At 44.8% G+C, this 25,871-nt stretch overlaps 1 protein-coding gene across 1 annotated transcript in view; it reads right to left on the reverse strand.

Annotated features, from left to right (window-relative positions):
* Positions 1-201: 201 nt before the first annotated feature.
* LOC149357974 (luciferin 4-monooxygenase-like) overlaps positions 202-25,871 on the reverse strand; it is a 61,988-nt gene continuing 36,318 nt past the window's right edge. Inside the window, exons 5-10 of the mRNA XM_089576693.1 lie at positions 25,305-25,476; positions 21,984-22,155; positions 19,083-19,183; positions 15,132-15,273; positions 1,609-1,878; positions 202-353 (exon numbers count right to left, since the gene is read on the reverse strand). Of these exons, the coding sequence (XP_089432819.1) occupies positions 202-353; positions 1,609-1,878; positions 15,132-15,273; positions 19,083-19,183; positions 21,984-22,155; positions 25,305-25,476 (1,009 nt within the window). The remainder of the gene's footprint in view (positions 354-1,608; positions 1,879-15,131; positions 15,274-19,082; positions 19,184-21,983; positions 22,156-25,304; positions 25,477-25,871) is intronic.

A 25,871-nucleotide genomic window follows, 5' to 3' on the forward strand; every position in this document is an offset into this window, starting at 1 on the left:
GTATGGAAATTATACTGCTTATTTGAAAATCTTTTCGGTGCACTTGCTTTAACAAGACGAGAAAACTATGTCATCAGTGCCGATGCAACAAGTTCTTTTATTATGATTATTTTTAACCGTCTAGTATGCATGTGGCACCAAAAATGGGAAATATACACGAAGATAAAGAAAAATATCTGTCACAATACACACTGTCACATTTCAGTGTAGCTCTACTTTTTCCTCTTTCCGGCTTTGTTGCTGGCTGCAGGCATCTCTGAGAGCGTTGCGCAAGTCTTTCCCGTTCACCGAGTGAGGGATCCTTTCGACGAAGTCTACGCCACCATGCAAGTGTTTGTGGTCGGTAAGTTGCGCTGCAAGGAGACAAGCAGGCGGAGGTAAGAGTGAGGAGGCTGGCCAGTCAGGTATGGCTTATGTAAAATTCAGTTAGGACCAATAATATTTGGTCACGTGGCAGTAATGGGCGTCTTTGTTCGCTCTTCACGGCTTAATAGGCCACAGTAGATATCGGTTAAAGTGACACTGACGGCAAATTAAAGTTGCTCTGTATTGTAAATTACGACTAACCTTACGACAACGCGAGCACTCTTCCCCAAAACGGAACTTTTATAAGCTAGGAAAGACAATAAAAAACCAAAAACAGGTGTCGGCATCTTCAGCTGATTGCGAAAGAAAAACTTCGTGCGTCACACTGATATTCAAGCGCGGATTCCAGAGCCTTTGGTACAGCGCCATTCACATCAAAACGGCGAAAACTGTCCTTCTCCGTGTAGACGTCACGAGTTTGAATCGAGTGATGGGAAAATTTTTAAATTAAATTTTTCGAAGCAGCAAATGCGTCTTCTGCTGCCCGGAAGGCGGTTCCACAACCAAAATAACCTCATTATCAATTTTTACTCAGAACAACTTTGAAGCAGTCGGCTCATTGCCCTTCGAACGGACGTCCAGGAAACTTCCGGAATTCGGCAAAGACACTGCTTCTGCCAGTGAAACGATTTTGTGTGCTGTGTGAGCAGCATGACTGCACGATCCATCGCCCTGCGCTGAACGCGCTTACTTTATTTGGCGCAGTCTGGGGGAGGTCGAGGGTTAGTAGAAAACTGCCTCCTGATTAATCCAATAGAAAAATGGTCACTTTATGCCATCGCTACTTCAAAGCGCCGTTTGTAAGTGCTGCTGCACGCTATTACGTTACGGGCCGGAGATGATAGACGGATTCGCTTCCTTCGAATAGCGACATCTCAGCTGCAGAATGCTCTATTTCTGCCTGCATGCTTCCTGTTAAATAAACACCAAAATCTTTCTGAAAGTTTGCGCGCGGCACATGTTTTTATAACACAGTTATAAGAATTGGGGTGCTACTCAGACAGGAGACACCAGTGGAGTAATGATATAGATTTCATGACTAATTCTCATCTTAAAGAGAGATACAGGGCTGAACTGTCACGTTTCCACGCACACGAACCGAGCTCAAAAACAAGCATGTCGCCGTTTACTGGTAACAGCAACTTTTCCTGCGAAAGTAGGCTGAATAGTCGACTTGACGAGACGGCGCAATATTAATAAATACACGATTGGAAGAGTAGACGTCTTTGGACGCATTCTTACTGGCCACGAGTTCCCGTAGCCTTTGGGCCTCCCTCTGCTCCTCGAGGCTCCCTGGTACGAGGCGTCTCCGCAGCACGACGATCGCACGGGCGGCCTCGCCGAAGTGTGGATGCGGCACCCCTACGACGACCGCGTGGTGTACCGCTGGGTCGGCGGTGAGGAGCTCCTCCAGCTCGGCGGGAGCCACTTGCTGGTCCATGCACTTGATCAACTCCTTCATCCGACCGCACACGAAGAAGCGGCCGTCAGGTGTGTAGTAGCCCAGATCGCCTAGGAAGAGACAAGACGACCCATTTTGTGCTCAGTGTGTCGCTGTGCAGCTTCTGCTTGGCATCTGTTAAACATTCATGCTTTGAGAGGTGTGGTAACTACAAATTTCTTGAGAATGTCTGGCGGGGTTACGTGGCTGTCGTGTTCATGATATATTTTTTTGGCTCCAATGTGAGTTGTGAAAAGCCTAATGAGCACTTGGTAAGTGGCGACGGATGTATATTTAGGTACTTCTTGAAGAGGCGCACTTAGAAAGCAATCGCTGATAAAAGGCAGTCAGCATGCAGTCCTCAGGTGAAGCAAATACTGTTTACTATTTTAGCCTTCGTAATTTTATTGCCGAAACGGGAAGCATACTTCGGGACAAGACCATTATCGGAAAAAAAAATCTTGACGTTACTCCTGCGAATTGAAGGAAGTAGGCTGCGTAGCCAGGCATCCGTGCTTAGAAATTGAAATGTGCTGCTTTTCTCTTTTTTGGCTATAAAGCTGTCAATGTAGTGCATATTGCAACCGCGCAAACCGACGAGGGATGAAGAGAGGAAAGCACAGGACAAGATGCGGAACTTCAACTAAGGTTTACTAGAGGAAAACCGCATTTATACCGGATTCGTAATCACACCTGATAAACAGCCGACACCATCACATTAGCCAGGCACGTGGGCGCGCGTGGCACAAGTTAGCATCTAGATAGTTGAATTCTTTCTTGGATAACGATACTGAAGGAAGAATTCAACTATCTAGATGCTAAATTGTGCCACGCACGCCCACGTGCCTGTATAATGTGATGGTGTCGGCTCTTTATCAGGTGTGATTACGAATCATGTATAAATGTGGTTTTCCGGTAGTAAACCTTGGTTGGAGTTCCGCTTCTTGTCCTGTGCTTTCCACTCTTCGTCCCTCGTCGTTTTGCGCGATTGCAATATGCACTCCATTCTCAACCACCAACTAGCCCGCCTTCACTTGTTATTAATAAAGCGGTCGCCATTTACTACAATTAGGGCAGTAGTTTTTTTTTTTCTCGTCACAGGTCGGGCTAGTTTGCATATAAAAGCAGTGCCTTTTTTTGAGAGAATCATTCGAAGACAGCGCCTGTGCCGTGGCCTTGTTGCGCTTCCTGTTTACCAAAGTCATATAACTCACACCTTGGTGAAGCGTTTTAGATCCTCAAAAATGGTTCCCACACCACAAGTTCAAACGACGACCGGGCGTGGCTACAACTTGTCCACTAGAGAGTAAAAATATTGTCGGTTTCATTGCCAGAAGAAGTGTTGTGGAGGCTTTTCAGCCTTCTAACATGGCCACCATATTATATCGCCTTGCTAATGAGCGAGAATTAGTAGAATACAATCTGTAGGTAGCTGAACGCTATCTACAATAAGATAAAATTAATCAATATGCTTCATACTCTTGCAGGTTTTCAATAATTATGCCTGTGTGCCTTCAAATTACTCTTATAATAGTGTACACATATACGAACGTTTATAGAAAAGAGGCAGCTAGCCGGTTTCCATCTAAAACAGGACAATGAAAATTACATTGAGTAGAAGCCGCCGCAGTGGCTAAGTGGTTATGGTGCTTGGCTGCTGATCAGAAAGTGGCGGACTCGATTCCGGCCGCGACATTCACATTTTGACGGAGGCGGAATGCTAGAGGCCCGTGTACTGTGCGATATCAATGCACGTGGAAGAGCCACAGGGGGTGGAAATTATCTGGAGCCGTCCACTACAGCGTCCCTCAAAGCGTGGGTTGCTTTGGGGCCTTAAATTCTATAAACCAACCAAACTAATTACATCGAGTAGGGTTGGTCGGTGTAGGAAGCCGCGATATTTACCGTCGTCGTAGCATTTACAGTAAAGGAGGCTATAAGAGTAGTGCTAGCAATGGTAATAGTACGTAAGGATATATGAATGACGCCATCACTTCAGGATGACGAGACCGCTATGTGACCAACGACATCCAAGTACCCCGGCCGCTCGACCTCCTATAGGAGCGGCCTGCGCAACCGCGGAGTGGCCAATTAGAAGTGTGTGGCACCGGAGCTTCGAATTGCGGCCCCCAAAGGCCTCCACTCATTGGCGAAGATCGCGTGAGTCGGTAGCGGCGGATGGTTTCGAAGCTCTTACCGCGCGGGTAATTCCCGTTGTCTTTAATGAATGTTTTTATTCAAATTTGACTGCGAACTTATACATGTGTCGAAAGCAAATAAATTCGAAATGTTTTCACGGCTAAGCGCTGCCACGGCACTCTACTACAGACGACTTGCTTTCCGCGAGCACTAAATTTCACGAATTGAACGTGACAGCCTGCAAGTTTCCTAGCGCTTTTGGAAGGTACGTGGCTCATTTACATGGCGCCATAAACTCGCAGAACCCACCTTATCCAGGAAAAAGACCAACAAAAAAAAACAAATACATACTTCCAGCTGGTGCCTTTTTAAGAGCCCTTTTTAAGAGAGCAATTTTGGTATCCGCAGCCTACGCCGGAACTGAGCATACATTTTCTTGGTAAACTCCCTTCGCTCATATGGCCAGCCCAGAACATTACGTTCACAAAGCCGAAAAAGGCTACGATGGCTTTCGAGCTCGTCGCTGGGTTCTAAAGGTTTAATGGAAAGCAGAGGGGCGCAATAAGAAGGCGCAGAGAGAAAGAAAAAAAGGGGGAAGAGCTCGGGCGGGAAGTCACGAATATTAATGCGAAAGCATGGCATCGCTAATCGGGATCGATACTCTGCGTCGTGTTGCGGACGGAGGGGCCCTGGAGTTGAGTGGGTCAATCAGGGCCGCAGGTCCCGGCTCGGAAGGACGATGGCGAATTCCATTGAGGAGGAAACTGTACAGACGGTTTATTCTACATATTTACAGTCGTAAGAGATCAGAAGTGAGAGACGATTCTGCCGCATTCGTTGTCGACTTTTATACCCTTCTTGTTCCCCAAACTCCCCAGGTTGACGACGCCTACGCCGGAGTGGGAGGGGCCTAGAACTTTCACTTGTGCGCGCAAACACAACACCACACTTATGGTCACGCCCCTGTCAAGTGTTGACTCCGAGGAAAAGAAGGTTGCCGTCTAGGCGTCGACTGCGGTAGGTGATTGTTTCCGGCCAGCCAGAGGTTCCCGCAGGTCACCGACATCTGTTGTTCATCAAATGACACCCGCCGCTCATGGCCGGAACGCGAGGTCACGAGAAAGGCCGGAAAGTGGTCCCTTGTCCTTGGAGATGTTCGAATGATGCCCGCCAGCCCGTCGCTGTGCTTGGCACGCCAAAGAGCCACAGGAAACGAAGCCCTTTGTTACCCCGCACGCTCGCAGCAATTGGGGAAGATAACGTCCCTCTCCCCGCGGCGGCGGCGGCGGCGTTCGACACGTGCAGGCACTTCGGAAAGGGGGTCTTGTTTTGCTTAAACTTCAGCCGTTTCGTTTTGGTCCTGTACTCCGACCGGACAAAGTACATAATTGGAATCAGCTGTCACTGGGTCCCCAGTGTGGTCCATGACGGCAGGCTTGGGGCAACGGTTATCAACACACCCTTCAGGCAGATCTTAACAGTGTATTAAATTGGTGCAATAATTGGTTGATGTCCCTTAATCCTACTAAATGCAAACTCATGTCTTTTTCTCGTCGTCGTAACCCTTATCGTTTTTATTACTCTGTTTCTGATACACCGATTGAGCTAACAGAATCGTATAAATATCTGGGAATCACCGTCTCTCCTGATCTCTCATGGCGCGCTCATATCAGTAACATCATTTCAGCATCAAATAAAACACTAGGTTTCCTGAAGCGTCACCTCCGTCTTGCCCCACCTGAGGTAAAGCTGCTCGCGTACAAATCATTGGTAAGACCAAAATTAGAATATGCATCTGCCATCTGGAACCCACATCAAGTATATCTAATCACTGCATTGGAATCTGTTCAAAATCGTGCCGTCCGGTTCATTCATTCCTCATACTCGTACGACACCAGTGTTTCAACTTTGAAAGTGAAATCCGGATTGCCACTCCTTTCATTTCGTCGCCGCATCGCTAGCCTCGCTCTTTTTCACAAGTTTTTTTATTCTTCCCTGAATCAAGCACCGTACATCACAGCCGCAGCACGCATATCTCACCGCACCAGTCATCCACTGCAAGTTGCACGCCCATCGTCGCACACTACTACTTTTTCTGCATCGCTCTTTTCGCGAACAGCTTCAGACTGGAACGGCCTTCCCTATGACATCGTCGTCATCGCTTCGCCATCTGTTTTTCAAGCGCGTGTAACAAATCATCTTCAATGTTAATCATTGCTGTTTTTTTTTCACATTTTCAAGTGTATTCCCACCCCTTATGTAACACCCCCTGAAAAGGGGGCCTTTAAGGAATAAAACTGAAACTGAAACTGAAACTGAAACGGTCGCCGAGTAGAAAGCAGGTGCTCTCAGCCACCCAGAAAACACGTGTGCTGGCTGCTTCCGCTGCTGCCTAGCCTTCGCCGTACCTTGCTTAACGACGACCCACGTCTGGTAGTAATTTCTCCCAGACCCGTGTTCCGACCTTAACCCCGCATCTGGCTTCACGATGACATACGTCGCGTCAGGAAGTAATTCTTTCCAGGGCCCATGTACTACGATCTTAACAGTCCTTCACCACAGAAGTGATCTCGGAAAATCCCAGATGACGTCCGTGGTATGAGACAAAAGGAAAATTTCTTCCGCAGGTGCGGGGAATCGAACCCAGGACTTTCAAATTGCGAGGAAAGCACGCAGCCCGTATGCCACAAAATCGCCTTTTTTCTTTTTTTTTCATTAAAATGAATCCCGCTCAGCAACGAATTCTTTACGTACGCACTTACTACTCCGCAAAGTAGACACCGGCAACAAAACCGCGTTTGTTCTTGGCGAACACAGGCGAACATAGTGTATGCGTTGCCTTGTGACTGCATGCTAAGGAATAGGGGTGTTATTAGGAAGGAGGAGAACAATATATAAATAAAACCACACTACGATTAAAATAAAAATAAACAATTCTTTCGCATTAAATGCACGTGAGTAGTTTGAAATGCCTTCGTAATTTTCACTAGTAAAACGCGTGCCTGCCGGCATAAAACCACGATATTCAAGGAGAGAAGTTTTAGGAAAGACAGCGCATTTTCGCCATTAAGATCCTCGCGAATACTGAGCCCTTCACAGAAATGTTGCAGCTAGGGAATATTTTTTGTGTCCTCTTTATGCTTATTTCTTTACATTTCGGCAGCATTTCGGCAGCAGTGCACCTCGAGAACGCAACTAAACGAATCTGCTTTTGCAGCCATCTCCAGAATCCTGGGCCAGGCCACGGCGACGAAAGAAACCAGCTGAAGGAAAGGAACGAGGCAGCGGCCGCAAGACGACGTCGTCATTTCGGTTTCTGCAATTCGTTGACCTGCTGATACAGCTGATACCAACGCGACCACGTGGGGGGCGTTTCCAGAGATTCTGTGAGCTACATAAACGGCTGGACGGCGAGCGCTACCCGCATTTCGGCAGCAGTGCACCTCGAGAACGCAACTAAACGAATCTGCTTTTGCAGGTAAGGGAAATCAATATCGTATTTCTGTTTGTTTATCTCTTTGTGCACTGCTGCCGAAAGAAAGTGAAATTTCATGCTTGTAAGCGCTGTGCATGTCGCGTGAAGTGTATTAGCCATGGCTAAAAAGGCTATTGAAGATCTTCGCACTGAGCTGTTTGAGGAACTTGAAGAGATAAAAGAAGCATTGGATGAAATCAAGACATTGAAACAAGACATTGCAGACATTAAGAACCTAATACAAGAAATCCAGCAAGTCTTAAAAGAGAACAGGGCTCTTAAAGCTGAAAATGCTCAACTGACTGAAAAAATTGAGGAACTTGAGCGCTATCAGCGGTCTAATAATTTGGAAATCAAAGGTATTCCTTTTGATGCGAAACCAGTGAAAACAGTACAGAAAATTGGTGAACTTCTGAAAGAAGAAATCGATGACAAGGATATTGATGTCTGCCACAAAGTCCCTACTTCTATACATAACGAGACAAACCTCATTGTCCGCTTTGTGCAACGCACCAAGAGGAATGCCTTTCTCGCCAAAGCACGTAAAACAAAAATTGACGCAAAAACACTTGGGTTTGATGAAACAGGAGATATCTATGTCAACGAACATCTGACAAGGAAGGCAAAACAACTGTTAGGGGCTGCTAAGAACAAGAAGGACATAGGATGGAAATATGTGTGGACAGCCGGAGGAAAAGTGCTAGCTCGACAAGATGACACGTCGACTATTGTCCACATTGCCTGTACTGCAGACCTAGATCAAATGACAGGTTAGATGACTTGAACACAAGCGGCATGGATGACTAAGGAAAATGGACTCTGTAAACAACTTTCAGTGTTGCTATTATGATTACAGAACATTTAATCAGACTTACTCAGACTTTAATAGGTTTCCTTCTATGATACACATAAACGCTCGTAGTAAGAGAAACAAGACTGCATACATGATTTAATTGTACACACTAGATCTCGCTTTGACATATTGTTCTTTTCGGAGACATGGCTAACTGAACGCGATAGTGCCATGCAGGTTAAAGATTATGTATGCCACGTAAGAAACAGAGCCATAAACCGTGGTGGTGGCGTGGCAGCATATGTAAGAAAGACTATAAAACACGAAGTCATCCCTGAATTTTCCCTGATAAATCAGAATGTAGAATGCCTCCTACTTCGCTTAAACGGTGCCTTAGCCGCAGTGTTGTACAGACCGCCATGCGGGAGCAAAATCCAGTTCTTTTCTTTTCTTGAGGACCTGTTGACGTATCTGAATAACTCCGGCAAATCGTTTGCAATTCTAGGTGACATGAATATAGATATGTTGATCGACGACACGTGTTCAAGGCAGCTTAACCTCTTAATAAACTCTAACGCATGTTCAAACGCTATCACTATACCCACACGTAACACCCAGCATAGTTCCACTCTGATAGACTTGTGTATCACAAATGTAGATCCCCCAAACTCGCCAGCCGGTGTTATGTCTGTAGACATTAGTGACCATTTACCAATTTTTTTCTTCATACCGCACCATAATAGCATAAGTAGAAGGGATGTTTATTATTACCGCCGCATAAATTCAAGTTCACTGGAACATTTTCGCATCCTTATTGAAAATGTCAATTGGGTATCGGTAATAAATGAGTGAAACCCAAATGATGCTTACAATAAATTTTTTAGTTATTTTATTACGTGCTACGAAAGAGCTTTCCCTGTGCAAACAACGGCTAGCCAGCATAAAAAAGTAAGGAAACCATGGATAAATGTCACACTGTACAGGAAAATACAAGAGAGGAATAAAATGTTCCATTCATTTATAAAGAGTCGCGATGCGAGTGAACTTGTTCGGTACAAGAAATTTCGCAATAAGGTTAATACGGAAATAAAAACGGCCAAACTTAAATACTATGAGGAACTATTTACGCGTATTTTTAATGATCCCAGAAAAATTTGGCATGAAGTGAGAAACTTAACTGGTAAAAATGGGCAGGAACACACATTGAGTGTTACTCAAAATGATCATAGTCTGAATGTTAAAGATGCATTGGTAGCGCTGAATGAAAATTTTATAAGTTGTGGAAATTACGTTTGCAGTCTCCATCAGCATACTCTTTCTACTGTCCCGCCAAGTGAAAGCGTGGTAAACTCGCTTATATTGTCCCCTACCTCTCCTCTCCTCATGAAGTCAGCAACATTATTGATAAACTAAAGAATGATTCTGCCTCTGGTTTTGATGATATAAAAGCTGTCCCCATCAAACATGTATCCGACATTATTTCACCAGTTTTAACTCACATTATCAACTGTATGCTTGATACGGGAATATTTCCCGAAAGCCTTAAGATAGCTAGAGTATGTCCTATTCATAAAGGTGGGAATGATAACTCAGTAAATAACTTCAGGCCCATATCTGTCCTTCCAATTTTTTCAAAAGTGTTCGAAACTATCATAAATTTAAGATTAATAAGCTTCATAGATAAATACAGTATAATGAGCGATGCTCAGTACGGTTTCCAGAACAACAAATCATGTGAACTCGCACTACTCAACGTTAAGGAAGAAATAATAAAGAACATCGAAAATCGTTTATACACAATAGGCTTATTTCTAGACCTTCGTAAAGCATTTGACTCCGTTAATCATGACATTCTTTTATGTAAACTGCAGAGGTATGGAATACGGGGGAATGCGCACAAACTCTTAGAGAGCTACTTGACCAAACGGTATCAATATGTGTCTTTCAATAAACTGTCCTCGCCACGATCAGTAATTTTAAATGGTATTCCTCAAGGGCCGATACTGGGGCCTTTGTTATTTAATCTGTACATAAATGATCTTCCGTTAATACCTTCTTCACCTCGAATAGTCATGTATGCAGATGACACAAACCTATTCTTTTCAAATGCGTCACTGCCTCACTTAGAAAAAACAGTAAATGATTACTTAGAAAACCTCTCTTACTGGTTCGACACAAATAAGTTACAGTTAAATGTAAGTAAAACCAAATATGTGATATTTAAACCTAAAAATAAACCGTCTTTTGCAAATATTGTAATATTATTTCGCAACACGCGACTGCATGAGGTGACAGTTCAAAAGTTCTTAGGCGTATGGTTTCAAAATGATATGTCCTGGAACACGCATGTGAATAAATTAGCTGCAGAGTTAGGAAAAACCGTGGGCTGTATGTATAAAATTGGTAATCTCATTCCTTTGTGGTTGAAGAAAACATTGTATTCCTCTCTTTTCCTCTCCAAGTTATCATATTGTAGTCTAGTGTGGGGTACTACTACAGCTCATAACTATAACAAACTAACAATCCTCCAAAAAAAGGTGTTGTGCCGCCGCGGTGGCTCAGCGGTTATGGTGCTCGGCTGCTGACCTAAAAGGCGCGGGTTCGATCCCGGCCGCGGCGGCTAGAATTTCTTTGGAGGAGAAATTCTAGAGGCCCGTGTACTGTGCGATGTCAGTGCACGTTAAAGAACCCCATGTGGTCGAAATTTCCGGAGCCCTCCACTACGGCGTCTCTCATAGCCTTAGTCGCTTTGGGACGTTAAACCCCATAAACCAAACCAAACCAAAAAAAGGTGTTGCGAATATTTGAAAATTATCAAGGAAAACCATGTGATCTTCCAACAGACAAGCTATTTATTAAACATGAAATGCTTCCAGCTGCGCAAATATATTATTTCAAGTTATTACAATACATAAAAAACAATAAATTGTACCTCTCTGAAGCAAAGCTCCAAGAATCAAAATACACCTTACGTAAACACACAAGAAGAATACCGCTCACTAGGACCAATTATGGCAGACAGATCTTACATTTCCAAGTTCCTTATTTGCTGAATTTCATAGGAGAAGAAATCAAATTCCAAAAACCGGAGTTTAAGAAATATGTCCAATCGTATTTGTTAAAAAAACCCATTCCTTTCCTTCAATAAGACATTGTTTGTATTCATTAATTTTCGGTGTAATCAAGGTGTATATATATTATCAGAGTACGGTGTGCTATGTGTCTGTAATCTATGTGTGTGTGTGTGTTTGCAATTACATGAGTTTTGCAGAGTGCCGAGATGTGCATTTAGCGTTTCTTTTTTCCTTAAATTCTGCTAAGTGTAGTCTAATTCCATATTTACATGTTCACTTTTATATGTTGAAGTATTTATATGTTCAAATGTGTTTATGTAAATGAGAGCTGTTTCCCTGTCTATCTTTTCTTTTTATTAAGTGTGCACTGAAATGCCAAATTGTGCTACCTGGGGCAAGAGCCTTTCTCAGGCTGTGAGCCTTTAGCTCCTGCTCCTTTTTTCTCTGTTGTGAGAAAATGAAATGAAATAAAGACAAAGACAAAGACATGCACGTATGGGCGCTAAAGAGGTGGTTAAAATGTTTTATCGCGTGTGTGGCGATATTACATGCCGCTCGTATAGTGCGCTGTTCTAGATTGCCATTAAAGGGCCCCTGCCCACCCCCGGGCAGCAGACACTCTCTACCTCTCTTTGAGCGAGCCTCCTCTCCTTCCATTCCCTCCTCGAAATTCTTCTCTCCCGCTCCTCATCGAGTAGGCTCGGCAAGGCAAAATCACCCCTTCGTTCTCCGACGTAAGCCGGAGGCGTGGTGTCTGTGGAGTGCGTCACAGGGTACGTCATGGCCCCGCCTTCAATAGAATCCTTTTCTTGGTTTTTGCTGCTGGGTCTGTTCGAGGGGAGGGGGGGGGGCGCTGCGGGCGCGCACACTGAACGATCGAGAGGCGCGATCGGCTCGACCACCTAGACTTGTTAGCGAGCGCATCTTTTCATACATCTGTTTGTCATTCCCAGTTAGCGAGCCACCTTTTCATTTTTTAGGCCTCCCCACCGCTTCACGAGCGGAGGGGCGGAAGTCGGTTCTGTTCGAAACACACGGGGAAGAGCGGGCCCAGCAACCGCCCGTTTGCTTTTCTTCATGTGTGTTTGTGTCTTTTCTCCGCTCCGAAGCCCATGTCGTTCATTGGAGTCAAGGCGTACACAAGATGCTTGAAGGATAAGCGGTGTCTGTGCGGAGCGGTCAAGTGGGCGAGCGAGGGAAAGGCTCTGCTGCACTACTAATTAAAACCTTGTTATGGGGGGCTTGCATACAAGAAAAAAAACTGAGAAGGGAGCGCGCACGCAGAGCGTCTCGTGACGTGATCACGGCGGGGGGGGGGGGGGGGGGGGAACCAACTCCCTCAGTTTTACTATTTTTTTACTTTTTATAGCTAGGGTTCAAGGCTGTCGCCGCACGCTCCCTCCGCAGTTTTTTTTTGTTTTTTGGGGGGTTTGTAGGCATGAGCCAGAACAGAAGGCGCTGCGGAAAGCGTTGTGCAGACGACGTGACGCCAAGGCTACGCCCAACCTTCTCCCGTCAGTCAGAACGATGCACCAATGGAGTGCCTTTAGCGAAAGTAATCCCCCCATGCCGTCAACGGGGTTCAGAGTAGTGGGGCGGGCAGTTTCTGTTGAAGGAAAGAACGAGCGGGCTTTGATTTGAATTTTCGCAGCTTTTCGGGGCGCGCATGGCTCTAGTATTTTGCAGAGGTTATCTTCGATGCCTCATCTATGCAGTGGGCTTGTTTTTCAAAAATGTCCGGACCCTGGGCAGTGGCCCTTTAAGAGCAAAAGAACGTCCCTGGGATAAGTTCTCCGGTATATGTTGCCCTCGTAGTCATTTAAGCAAGGTTTCTGCTAAACCCTCCCCAGGTATTTCGAGAGTGCTTAAGAACTGTTGCGTGCCGTGTTGAGAAGCTAATGGTCCAAGAAACCCTGAAATTTCTGAGTATCAGTTGCCATCCAACAGAAACGTTCGGAAAGTGCGGCTACTCAACAAGTCGCGGCAAAGCATTGTCAAGGGCAGCCATTAGCTGCAGCTTTCCGTGGCTGTTATGAGCTCATTACATTTCGAAAAGGAAGATTACCGGGAAGGAATGCAGCCCAAGCTGCTGAGGCCGACGGCGGTTCCGACACAGTTTACGTAGTATCCGACAAACAAACAGGTGCTTTCCATGAAGTGGAGGACGCTGATCTCACGCTTTCATTTCTCATGTGAGCGGGTCATCAGAACAAGCTACACCGAGAGTACCGACGACTGAGGAGAAACGCAGACATCCAGATGTGACTGTGGAATTCGGGAAAGCGCGCACTGCTGAATTTTGCCGCATGTAGCGGAAAGCCATGCTGCGGACGGGTGTTTCGCTGTCACAGTATGTCGGCTAAAGGAGCCTTGCGCTTATGAACAACAGGAGTTGGTCACTTGGTTTCAAATATAGGCGATTACTTGGCTGCAATTTTTTCAGGAGAGCTAAATTACTACTCGCCACCTTTTACGTACGTCCGAAATAGTCAAAAGTACATAGCTCGGGTTACTTTTAATACGTAAGCATTGTGTTCTATGTTTACGGAGATTGTCCGCACTATTACGCCTGAACGAATGGGTTTATACTAGAAAGAATGGTACCATCGAATAGAGCATCAAAAAATTTCGTACCGGAGATCTTGGGTTGAGGAGGGTTAATTAGTTAATTATTAATCGCCAAAAATGTCTAAAAAATAGCCGGTTTCGTGTCATCACGAGCTTGCCCGGACGTTTCCGTCCGAATGAATGGGTTTATGCGAAAAAAAAAAAATTGGTACCATCGGATAGAACATAAAAAAATATACACGTACTCAAAGCAAACAAAAGCATCTAAAAAAAAAGAAGAAAACAAACATGTATTTACGTTCCGTGCACGGCTAAATAAAAGAATAATTTAGCCTTTGTACTCTAAACAGCGTCAATAAATATTACAGCGCGATAAATTAAATTTACTGTTAAATTTGCTGTTAAATTTAACCGCCCATGCGAATATCATTGGTGTGTGCATTTGTGTTCATTTTTTTATTTTTTCGGTTACAAAAGCACGAAATTATGCTAAATTGGCTAGTTCTCCATTCTAAATCATTACGGGTATCATTAATGCACAAGATGCCATTTGAACGGCCAAGCTTTTTATTCCCAAATCGTAGGGTGCTGAGGCGACACACGCAACTAAATGGGTCACGTGTAGAAATCATGTAGTTTTATTGTACCTGATTATCTACATTAAACTCAGGAGGCGATCTGCCAATGTTTCCAGAGAGAGCTCGAGAGCTACAGGAAGCCATTTTGAGAGTAACAGGGAATACCGCGAAGCTGCAGGTGATAAATCGCTTGCATTGCAGCCACTGCCCTGTCAGGACTTCTACTGCTTGACCTACAGCCAGCGCCACGGCCTCCTTGGTAGCGCAAGCTGGAACTTTCCTCATCACGGCGCGGCGCACTCGACGGGCCACTCGCACGGGAGATCGGGTACTACCGTGTTGTCTTTCTGGATACTGACGACACGTGCTATATGCTGGCATGTCACTTAAATAACTTGGACCCTCGGGGATGGGGAGTGGACTGGCCCTGGAGGCGGAACGACTATCCCGGTCTCTTTTTTTCTGCAGGAGGAGGCCCGAAATTGTTGTAATTTTTTACTTTGAACACTGGTTTCCAATGCGTCACCTTTCTATGGAAACTATGGAAATCTATCGAATGGTCGTTAAAAGTCGCATCACTAGTGAAAGTTCCAACTTTGGAAGTTGCAAAAGTAGTTTGTTACGCTAAGAAATTCAGCTTGAAGAAAGTGCTGCGCAATACAAATCAAACAAATAAGCAGAAGGACTGACACTGCACCTGTGCGAACAAAGCCGCCTTCGTAGATGTCAGCCGTTTCCTTCGGTTTCTTCAGGTAGCCCTTGAATGTACAATCACCTTTCACACAAATTTCCCCTTGCTGCTGTGGTCCGAGAGCTTTTCTGGAGGAGACGTCAACTACCTAGAGTGGCCGAAGGAAAGTCGGTTGGAGTAGTTAGATGCTATAAAAGTGCGCAGAAAACGCATAATTCCCTTAAATAACGGCAACCGGCATGCTCTTCAAACGTTTTGTCGGAAGGTGGGAAGGCAAACAATTAAAAGCCACGTCTGAACTAAATAAAAGGGCAAAAGAGTAATGGCTGCAATAAACCTGTCTATTTAAAGCAAAAGAATATGCTCTATGTTTCACTCTGCTTATTTCAAGGAGTTGCTGCATCGAGCACTAGATACCCGAAGTACGGCATTTTTTTATTTTGCTGCTCTGCAATGCGTGCTGTGGAATCCTTGAACACAGGTCAGCATCATAGGCTGCCCAGTGGTTCAAAATAAGATACATTACATCCAATGAAGAGGTTGAGCCTTACCAAAATGCCTCGTTGTGCTTCGAATATGTAAAGGCTCTGTCAAAAGTTTAAACACCACGAAGGTGTGCTTCCATGATCCGTGTAGTGGGTCGCTTTAACGTTCGTGGAAGCCCTAAGCTTCGGAGGCGTAGTAGCAGAGTTCCTTTTTCCTTCGAGATATTTGGAACGCAAGCGTTGCATAACGAGCCATACGGCGTGGCAAAGAAGCAAACTCGCCTGGGTAGTAAACTGTTGACGAAATGTGTACATATGACAAGCATGCACTGCTACAGGTATTATTGGACATCAACGGAACCTTCAGCCGCAGTTAAGGCTGCCAATTTGGTGCCATGATGAGGCCCAAGTCCTCAAACTTCCGCTAGTCGTGTAATCACTATTGCAGGGGCAAAAATTACTGACACCGCTTACTGTATGAACGGACTGCGCAAACGTGCAGCTTCTACAATTATAATTCGAAGAGACATGGAGCACCTAACCTGAAATAAAGAGCAACGACCAATTACAACTAGCGGCGCAGTGCAGCTACGAGAACATGAATCTGTAACGACATATAAAATAGGACGAAAGTGCAAATGTACACGTCTGGGCCAGCAAGGTGGGTTTCAGGCGCGCTTAAAATATGCGCGCTTCTTAATGTACGTGCTTTGATTCAGCCTTGTACCGTTCCTGCGATCCGCCCGTGAATGCTTGGTGCTATAACAAAACGTTTGATTACGTTTTGCTTGTGCCGCTTATATTCGCAAAAGTTCTTTCGTAAGAGTTATCACCACTGGGTTAATCCGTTCGAAAGGATATGGATTCAGCACTCTCACGCCGCTTTTTATGTCGTTTTTGATTCATGTTCTCGCGGTTGCACAGAGGTACCGGTAGTTTTTTGTCGGTGCGCCTTCATTTTCGGCTAGTTCATGATAGTGCGCACGCTCATAGAGATCTTGAAGAATCCAGGTAAGCGTACAGGAGCGAGTAAAAAAGTCTGGCACAAGCGACTATCCACTGCAGCGGCGAAATGACAGCGCGTGGCATGGAGGACGAACAACATGCTGATAACGAGAGTGCCAGGCCGTTCCTATTCCTTATTCTAAGGACAGACAACCATGGCCTGCGATGAATTATTTTTCGTCTCGTTTCTGACGAAATGCTTGGTTACTGTGAAATTTTTTTTAGAAATTCAGATTTGCTGTTCGCGATGACAGCACCAGAAAGAAAGACCATGCAGCATACAATCACGCTTGGCCGGCGAACACTTGAGTCAGCACAGTGGCGCTGCGGAACTTGGGAAGCAGCGCGCTTGACAAAAGTTTTTTCCTGCCAGCGTCCACACGTTAAAAAGATAGGATTAGCCTGGCACAGTCGCTTGTCCTGATAATTTTACTCGCCACTGTACAGTGGCGAGTAATAAAGAATAGCTCAAGTGTCGCTTCCGCGGGCTACACGATGATAGAAGAAACTACGGGAGCTGTCTCCAACAAAGAGACCTCACCGGTTTTCCTTCCCCTTTTCTTTGGCCTGTATGATGACTGATAAAAGCTTAATCTCAATCAGTTTGCAGTGGTCAGTCTTTCAGTTGTAGTAGACGGCGGGACAGGCTTTCCACGTTCTGAATGAACATGGTAAGGAACTTTCCGGCCAATGCGGACAGCAGCGGCTGCTCACTTTGACACTACCAGCGCGCACGCTTTGTTGGTTCATGGATAGATGGATGAATGGAAGCTAAGAGCGCCCCCTTTGAAACGTGATAATGTCAGTTGCCACCATGCTCGGCTTTTTTTCTTTACAGTCATTTAACTGTATAATAAATCGCTGTATAAATTCGCCATTCAGTGTCAATACATATTTTAATCGTGCACTTCAAACCTTATGTCACCTCTTTGCTTCTTATCCAATAGTTTTCAATCGTTTTTTTCGATGACGTCTACCACAGATTCATTCACATGACCATTTTTTTCTAAACCACAGGCCCTCCGTAAGAGTTGTTTTGCTTGCATTGACATATGGATGGATACAGCCACACTCTAGTATATGATGTTTAATTGTTTCCGCAAATTTACCACACGCTACACATGTATCATTGTCTTGAGTAAATTCCATTCTTTAGCTCCGCGTTCTTAGAAACCCTGGTCTAGCTTCAAGGAATAGGACACTGCCTCTTGAGTTATCATAGAACAATTCCTTCCTGATCTGCCTTTTCCAATTTATAATACAGCTGTACAGTCTACTTGTTTTCCAATAAATTAATCAAGTTTTACTTTTCGAGTTTTTCAGTGAAAGCTGCAATACCTTTGTGCAATGCATTTAGGTGGTACAGGGGGCGCTGTGTAACGCTTTACGTGTAACACTTTACACGTAAGGCGTGTTTCGTACTGCGCGGCTCAAACGTCCGTCTATAAAAGAGCCAGCAGTGCGACTTTCTCATCCTCAAAACCAATAGAAGATTTAGATCGTGAAGAAAATTCCCAGCGTAGCCTTATTCGCAGTGTAGACATTTCGCTGGGTTTGACCACTGGAAAGAAGCATAAATGGTTAACTTTGCCGCTGGACACCTCATTCGTGCTGTGAAGAAAAACGCGAACTCCTGGTGCTGGTGGTAGCGGTTTATTTTAAAAAAAGAAAACAAAAAGGGTGAAGGAAAAGAGTGTTGCCGGCCGCGGCAATTGCTATCTAATATCTTAAGCACCCGAGCTGCACCCGGTGGAAATGAAACCAAAAGGACAAGCTTTTTGTCGGCGTTCGTATTTCTGTCTCACGTCCACATCTCTAGACCCCGCCTGCGCTGCGTTGCTGCAGCATGGGTGGGCTGAAACTGTCACGTGGCACGTGCGTCACAGAGTGTCGCGTTTTGATGCACGTCAATTTGCGCTCGCCGCAGGCGCGCGGGTTTCGAATGGCGCGAGAAATGGTCCAAGTTTGTTGAGCCACAGCGACGAGGGTAAGCGATTTCGAAACTTTAAAAGTTTATATGGCTACCGCTAACGGCCCGCTACAAGTCTCTATATAAGTCAAGCGGCTATCGGTAATAGTGAAAAATTTTACCATAAGAATATAATTATATACTTTACTATAGTCACCATGATTCGCCTGTTTTTTGACGTCTGCCAGCAGTGCCATTACTATACCGAAGAAAGGTTCTCTTTACCCCAAAAGCCGTATTTAAAAAAAAATTAGTGCCGGCATATCTGAAACACTTGGTATACTTCTTTTGCTTTGTCTCTAGTTCCAGACGCAAAAAACAGCGAACGCCATATTCTTGAGTACCATTGTGACGATTCTGGCATTAACGGCACAGCCTCCTGAAACGAACACAGCGAACCGCTTTCAGAAGAAAACCGTTTAGTTAGTAGCATGCGTTTGCACTGCGTCGACTCTAAACGTGCCCGTCACAGAAGGGAGAATGAAATTCAATGCTCACTTTCATTTCGACGAAAGGTGCAGGCATACCGACACTTCTGAAGTCCCCATCTTGTGGCTTCGAGAATGAGATACATCCAGACAACTCTGTCATGCCGTATACTGTAATAGTACACAGTGTTGTAAGTGTAACAATCAGAGCAGCTCTTTGACAAGGAAATATTTAGGGAGACAAAAACTAAACAATTGACTTCCAAAAATACGTGCAATTTGTCGCTAGCTACACCAGTGATATTTTTTGAGCCCGGCAGCGAGCCAGATTAGCCGCCATGTAACAATAGGTAACGTTGGCTTGGATGAGTGGTGCGCTCTGATATGCAGGATAGCTGGTTGTTCTTGTGTATACAATCGAGAACTAAGGAGTCAAGTATCAATCAGCTTGGATAAAATTAGGCTTGTCAAGACGATCGAGGAAAGCAACGTGGTAAATGCTTAGTCTTAAACGTTATTGTTTCTGATCCGTTCCTGATGGTGACACTATCATTTAGTTTTGGTTGTTTTCTCTTTCTCATTTAACACTTTGTTTTGCTCTGCTTTCTCGTTTCTCTTCTTCTACAGCCACTGGTTATTCGTATTTTTCTCAGCAATAGGTTTGCTTTGTGTTTTCCTGCCTTCTTTTTCTAGTGTAGCATGCGACTCGATGACTGTGCTAGAAAGGTACTCGGGGCGCTCGTCTATGCCAGGTCATATGTTTTTTTAAAAGCTAGAACTTAGGAAAGCTCACCAGCTTTCCAAAAGACACTCATTACATAAAACCGACGAGACTTCGGCGGCACCGCGCTTCGAAACCAGTACCTCCTGTGTACAAGGCGAATGGCGTTCTGCTACTCTAGACACTGACTCTAAGTGCTAGCTACCTCTGGCGCTTACGCTGAATAAGCAAGGGAAGCGAAAATACGCAGTGCAATATATAGTTTAATGATGTGGAAAAGCTTGGTTATAGCGGCGGTGATGGTGATGTTCAAGTACTTTTGTGATTCCCCTTAGGCATGTCGGAATTAACTGCGCCTGTGCCGCGGAGTAGAGATTAATCGGACGTTTACCCTTCTAGTAAAGCGAAATGCAGTTACACTTCGGGTGCTGAAAAATCCATGGCTTAAACTAACACGAGCAGCCCTGGCTAACCATTTCACCTTATAATGTTCAATGAAGACAAGGAAGCTAGAACTGGGAAAGGAATCTTCGGCGTAATATTTTACTAAAACGAGACGTTAACTCAATGTTAGCTGGCTTTGTTCTACAACCAAAAAACGCAGGCAGTAGTAATAATTTCGCGTTTGGTGCGTATTTAAAGTGTCTAAAAAGTTGCTCTTGAGGAATCCATTCTTTACAGCTCTGACTGCGCCGTCGGAGGTAGGGAAAGATCGCTGCGCAGTGTTCTCACGTTAAGCGGTAAGTTCACTTCCTTTAACCTGATTTTTGGTTTACTTTGCAGTTATACATACAAACCTTGTCGAAATGATGGCATGTTGTCCTCGAACCTGAAGAGAAACTTATCCGTAAACCTCTTAAAAGGGCAACATCTTTGTAGTATTGCTGGACTGCTGAAGTCTCCTCAAAGCCACTTTTTCTTCACGCCAGGCGGATAAGCAGTACGACAGAAGGCGCTGTCGTAACAGGCTCATGTATCAAAACACTACAAGAACATCTCTTGGGGGGAGAAAAATTTTCGCTGTCATTTTTTGACAGTTAACAGCATCGTTTATTTAAAGTGGAAAGCCAAATAATGCCTTTCTAACTATACGAGGGGGTACCCAAAAGAAACCGGACTAAATTTTTTGGTCGGCAAAGGTTCTGTGTTACCGCGTTTTGCCACTAGGAGCGCATAGAACGAACTTTCCAGAGTCAGTAAGCCGAGTGCCGTCGTTGAAGGAGGTCAGACTAGTTTTGGCAGAGTTTTAGAGTAACGACTGTTTTGTGTGAATGTCGTTTTTGCAATGGCTGATTTTCGTGAACAGCGTGCGGCGGTGAAATTCTGATTTTTGCTCGGAAAAAGTTGAATGGAAACTCTTGAAATATTAAGACGTACAAGGACGATGCTATGGGGACAACTCAAGTGTTCCTGAATCGAATCCTGAATCAAAGCAACAATCATGCCAATGAAAAACTTCAAATTCACCTCACCTCAAGAAAGCTCGTCAGGTGAAACCAAACCTCAAAACAATGCTGATTTGTTTTTTCGACGTGAGAGGAGTCGTCCATTCAGAATTTGTTCCGCAAGGTCAGACAGTTATCCAGGCTTTCTACTTGGATGTTTTGAAAAGATTGGGCAACAGTGTGCTGTGGAAGCGGCCAGATTTGTGGCGGTCGGGGGACTGGTTTTTCCATCATGGCAATGCCCCTGCTCACACAGCCTTGTCTCTATGAAAATTTTGGACCAAAAATGGCATGACCCCTATTCTTCAACCCTCATAGTCTCCCGACCTTGCCCCGAGCTACTTTCTTTGTTTCCTAGAATGAAAAAAATAGGTGAATGGAAAGCGTTTCGCTGATGTTTTTGAGGTGAAGAAAAAAACGACGGAGGCACTGTCAAGCATCACAAAAGATGAATTTAAATAATGTTTTGAAAAATGGAATGAAAGATTCGACAAGCGTATCATTTCAAGTGGGGAATACTTTGAAGGAGATTGAAGGTCTGTGCTTAAAATGTGAACAAATAAGTTCAAACAAAAATAAGTCCGGTTTCTTTTGGGTACCCCCTCGTACATCCTCGCAAGTTTGCTTGAAACGTGTGAAATTATTCACCTGTTGGAAATTTCTATACCTCGCCTAATCCATCGTCACCTTTACTTGTGAAAAAAGGTAAAAAAGATAGCAATCTTTATGCACAATGCCATGGTTTTGTGATTTCACTTCGGTACATTAGTTCACAGCGCTACTAGGAGAGTACAGCAGCGCATACCTTGAATAACTCCTTTCAAGCCAAGCTTCCTTGCCACGCTTTGTAGCAGGGATGAACTGACTGTGCTTCCACCAACCAACAGTTTCTTGACGCTACTAGTGTCCACTTTACCAAAAAGGGGATGCTGATCCAGGCCAACAATGAATGTAGGAAACAACCCCATCACTGTCGGCTGTTGGGGGAAAAAGATTTTAGTTCATAACATTGAAGGCACTTTACAGTGCCACATGAACAGCATCTTGTGGTCTAAGTGCTCGGACTGCAACGTGGAAGTTTTATGACAATGACAAACAGAAACTTGATCTCGTATTTGTTGCCAATTTCTTGTAAGAATGTAACTTTTAACGGTAACACACAAAATTTGTTTTACTATATTTGTAGACACATCATCATCATCATCAGCAGCTGACTACGGCCACTGCAGAGCAAGGGCCTCTCCCATGTCTTTTCAATTAACCCTGTCCTTCGCCAGTTGCGGCCACCGTATTCCCGCAAATTTCTTAATCTCATCCGCTTACCTAAATTTCTGCCGCCCCCTGCTACGCTTGGCTTCTCTTGGAGTCCACTGCGTTACCCTTAAGGACCAGCGGTTATCTTCCCTTTGCATTACATGCCCTGCCCAAGCCGACTTCTTCCTCTCTATTGCAACTAGGATGCTATTAACCCGCATTTATTCTCTCACCTACTCCGCCGTTTCCGATCATTTAACGTTACAACTATCATTTTTCGTTCCATAGCTCGCTGCGTTGTCCTTAACTTAAGCTGAACCCTCTTTGTTAGCCTGCACGTTTCTTCTCCATAGGTGAGTACCGGTAAGATACCGCTGTTGTATACTTTTCTCTTGAGGGATATTGGTAAACTGCCATTCATGATCTGAGAGAACCTGCCGTATGCGTCCCCCCCCCCCCAATTCTTTTTCTTCTAATTATTTCCCTCTCATGATCCGGATCAGCTGTCACTACTTGCCCTAAATAGACATATTCCCTTACTAGTTCCAGCATTGTGTCATCAACTGCGAACTGCTTTTCTCTTGCTAGACTGTGGAATATTCCTTTAGATTTCTGCATGTTAATTTTCAGCCCCACCGTTCTGCTCTGCCAGTCTACTTCATTGATAATGGTTTGCAGTTCGTGTCCTGAGTGGCTTAGCAACGCAATGTCATCAGCGAATCGCAGATTACTTAGGTATTCTGCATTAACTCTTATCAACAACGGTTCCCATTTGAGACCCCGGAATGCCTCCTGTAAACAGGCAGTGAATAGCATAGGCGAGATCGTGTCTCCCTGCCGGACACCTTTCCTTATTGGACTTTTACTGCTGAGAGAGAGAGAGAGAAAAGGACGGAAAGGCAGGGAGGTTAACCAGGCGATGCCCAGTTGGCTACCCTACACTTGGGGAGGGGAACAAAGGGGAAAAAAGGAAAAAGAGCGGCAAGGAATTGAGTTGTCTAAGTGTCCAGCGACCACTATGTCACAGAGACAGAGGGCGCGCACTGAAAACTTAAATATTATAGGCGTGAATGCAACCCCGAGTCCCTTAAAAAAGTCAGGAGTGCTTTCACCGCTTTCCGTTGTCTGGAAGGTTGTGTCCAAGGCCCCAAAGCGTTAGACTCTGTTAAAGGACGCGAGTCCAAGCGGAGCAGAGAAGCACTTAAAAAACCGCGCTCTCGCTCAAAACGAGGGCAGTCACAGAGGAGGTGGCTGATCGTTTCGTCACAACCGCACTGGTCACACGCAGGAGAGTCAGCCATTGCGATGAGATGGGAGTAGGCGTTTGTGAACGCCACTCCCAGCCACAGGCGGCAAAACAGCGTAGTATCACCGCGGGGGAGGCCGAATGGTATATGATGTTGAAGCAAGAGGTTGAAGTGATGCGAGCGGGGTGTCCAACCTCCAGGGGCAGACCACGACGTTACAGTCAGGTTTCGGGCGAGCAGTTGAAGGTGCCTTGCTGCGTCAGCTCTTGTCAGTGGTATGCGGACAGTGTTGGTTGTATCGTGAACCGATCGAGCAGCATCGTCAGCTAAGGCGTTACCAACAATGCCGCTATGGCCTGGTACCCACTGGAAGATGATTTCATGATCTTGTTCTATTGCCTGGTGGTGCAGATATCGTATCTCCGCTGTAAGTTGCTCATGGTCGCTATATGTTATATTTTCATATAACACTCTTTCTACTGAGTCGAATGCTTTCTCGTAATCAGTGAACGCCATATATAGGGGCTGGTTATATTCTGCGCATTTCTCTATCACTTCATTGATAGTTAGAATATGGACTATTGTCGAGTATCGTTTACGAAATCCTGCCTGATCATTTGGTTGATTGAAGTCTAAGGTCGTCCTGACCCTATTAGCGATTACCTTAGTAAATAACTTGTAGGCAACAAAAAAAAGGCTAAAAGACATCTAAGAGACAGATAGCCGTATTTAATAGAGACTTGTAGAAAGCAGGTATTGCTAATATTATGCCGGGCATTTCTATTCGTGCTTAGTTTCTCTGGGTGTCCTCGTCTTTTATTTGTTCCTGCAGAATGCTTTTTCGACCGCCCCTCAAGTTATGCCACATGCCAGTCGTTGCGTGGGAGGCAAGAAGACGCCGGATAATATCTCACCTTTGAAGATATTTTACACCGACTGTTCGCGTATCGTAATCTATTCGTGGGCGCGAATGGTGAAGCTTTTGTGATTGCAGATATGTCAGTTGTTACTGTCATGTAGACAATATTGGCTGCCTGGTGTCCGGGATTCAGCAATAACGAAATGACGGCACTGAAAAAAAGCTTCACGAGCAAAACCTCACGGTTCTTCTTGCCTTTTGCTATTCACGGAAGCTTCATGGTGCCATCGTTACGCCAGAACTGACTAGACCGGTAGATGGATGATAAAAACAAATTAGAACTGCACGTAAGCCACTATTTCTTTAGCCTTTCTATGTATTGCGCTCAGTCCTATACATGCAGTGCAGTACATGGACTTAGTGCGGTAAGAATCCAATATTTGGACAGCCGCGATGTTTTAACACAGCACGTCGCAACCAGCAGCTCTTGTTTGACTCTTTTTTTGGCAACTTAAATTATAAGCTTCATCCAAAAGCACGAGTACAACCCTGGGTATTGTTATGACAAAGAAAGATCTAACAAAATATGCTAACATTTTCATACCCATCTATGATTGTAGACCGTCAATTAAATGCCTTATGTAAGTGGTTTGTGAGGAAACCGGTATGCGTTGCTTTTTCAACAACGATTAGAGAGACGAGTAAATTTCTTATGCATCATTCACTCTCAGATCCTGTACACAGCTGAGATGCTCGGTTCGTCCACCTTGTATGTTGCGACGGCGGGGAGAACCACATCGAAGTCCAGCGTGTGTGCCACTGTCACCTGGCAGCCGTTGCCCAAGTAGCTAAATGCCAACCAGAAACCTCCGGCGTGCATGATTGGTGTCATGGCGAGGTAGATATCGTCATTTTCAAACAAAGGTGAGCCGAGATACCTGCAAGGAAAAGAGAGGCAAGGTAAAGCAGGCTGACACTGAAGTTTTCTTCGTTTTTTCCGATATATAATGAAGCACGTCGAGAACACCAATATGTTTACAGTTCAGCCACGTCTCAGTCGACGACTTCGAAACTTGAGCGCACCTTTTGTTCGATGCATCAGATCAGAACACCGTGGTGATGGCTTAAACTACGAAACTGAATACCTAGATTACATGTTACCTGAAGCATTGCGCCGGTCCCTGCATTAAAGGGCAACTGAAGCGGTTTTAGAATTCGATGAGTTTAAGGTGGCTGAACGTGCAAAATGTGCGGGTAAAGCCTGCGAAATCGTTTTGCTCTAGCATTTGAAATGGTGCCGTAATCGCCGAATAAAGTCGTCGTCGGCTTTCAG

The sequence above is a fragment of the Amblyomma mixtum genome, chromosome 3 (genome assembly GCF_055824585.1).
Source record: "Amblyomma mixtum isolate Tamu chromosome 3, ASM5582458v1, whole genome shotgun sequence".
Classification (NCBI taxonomy): Eukaryota; Metazoa; Arthropoda; class Arachnida; order Ixodida; family Ixodidae; genus Amblyomma; species Amblyomma mixtum.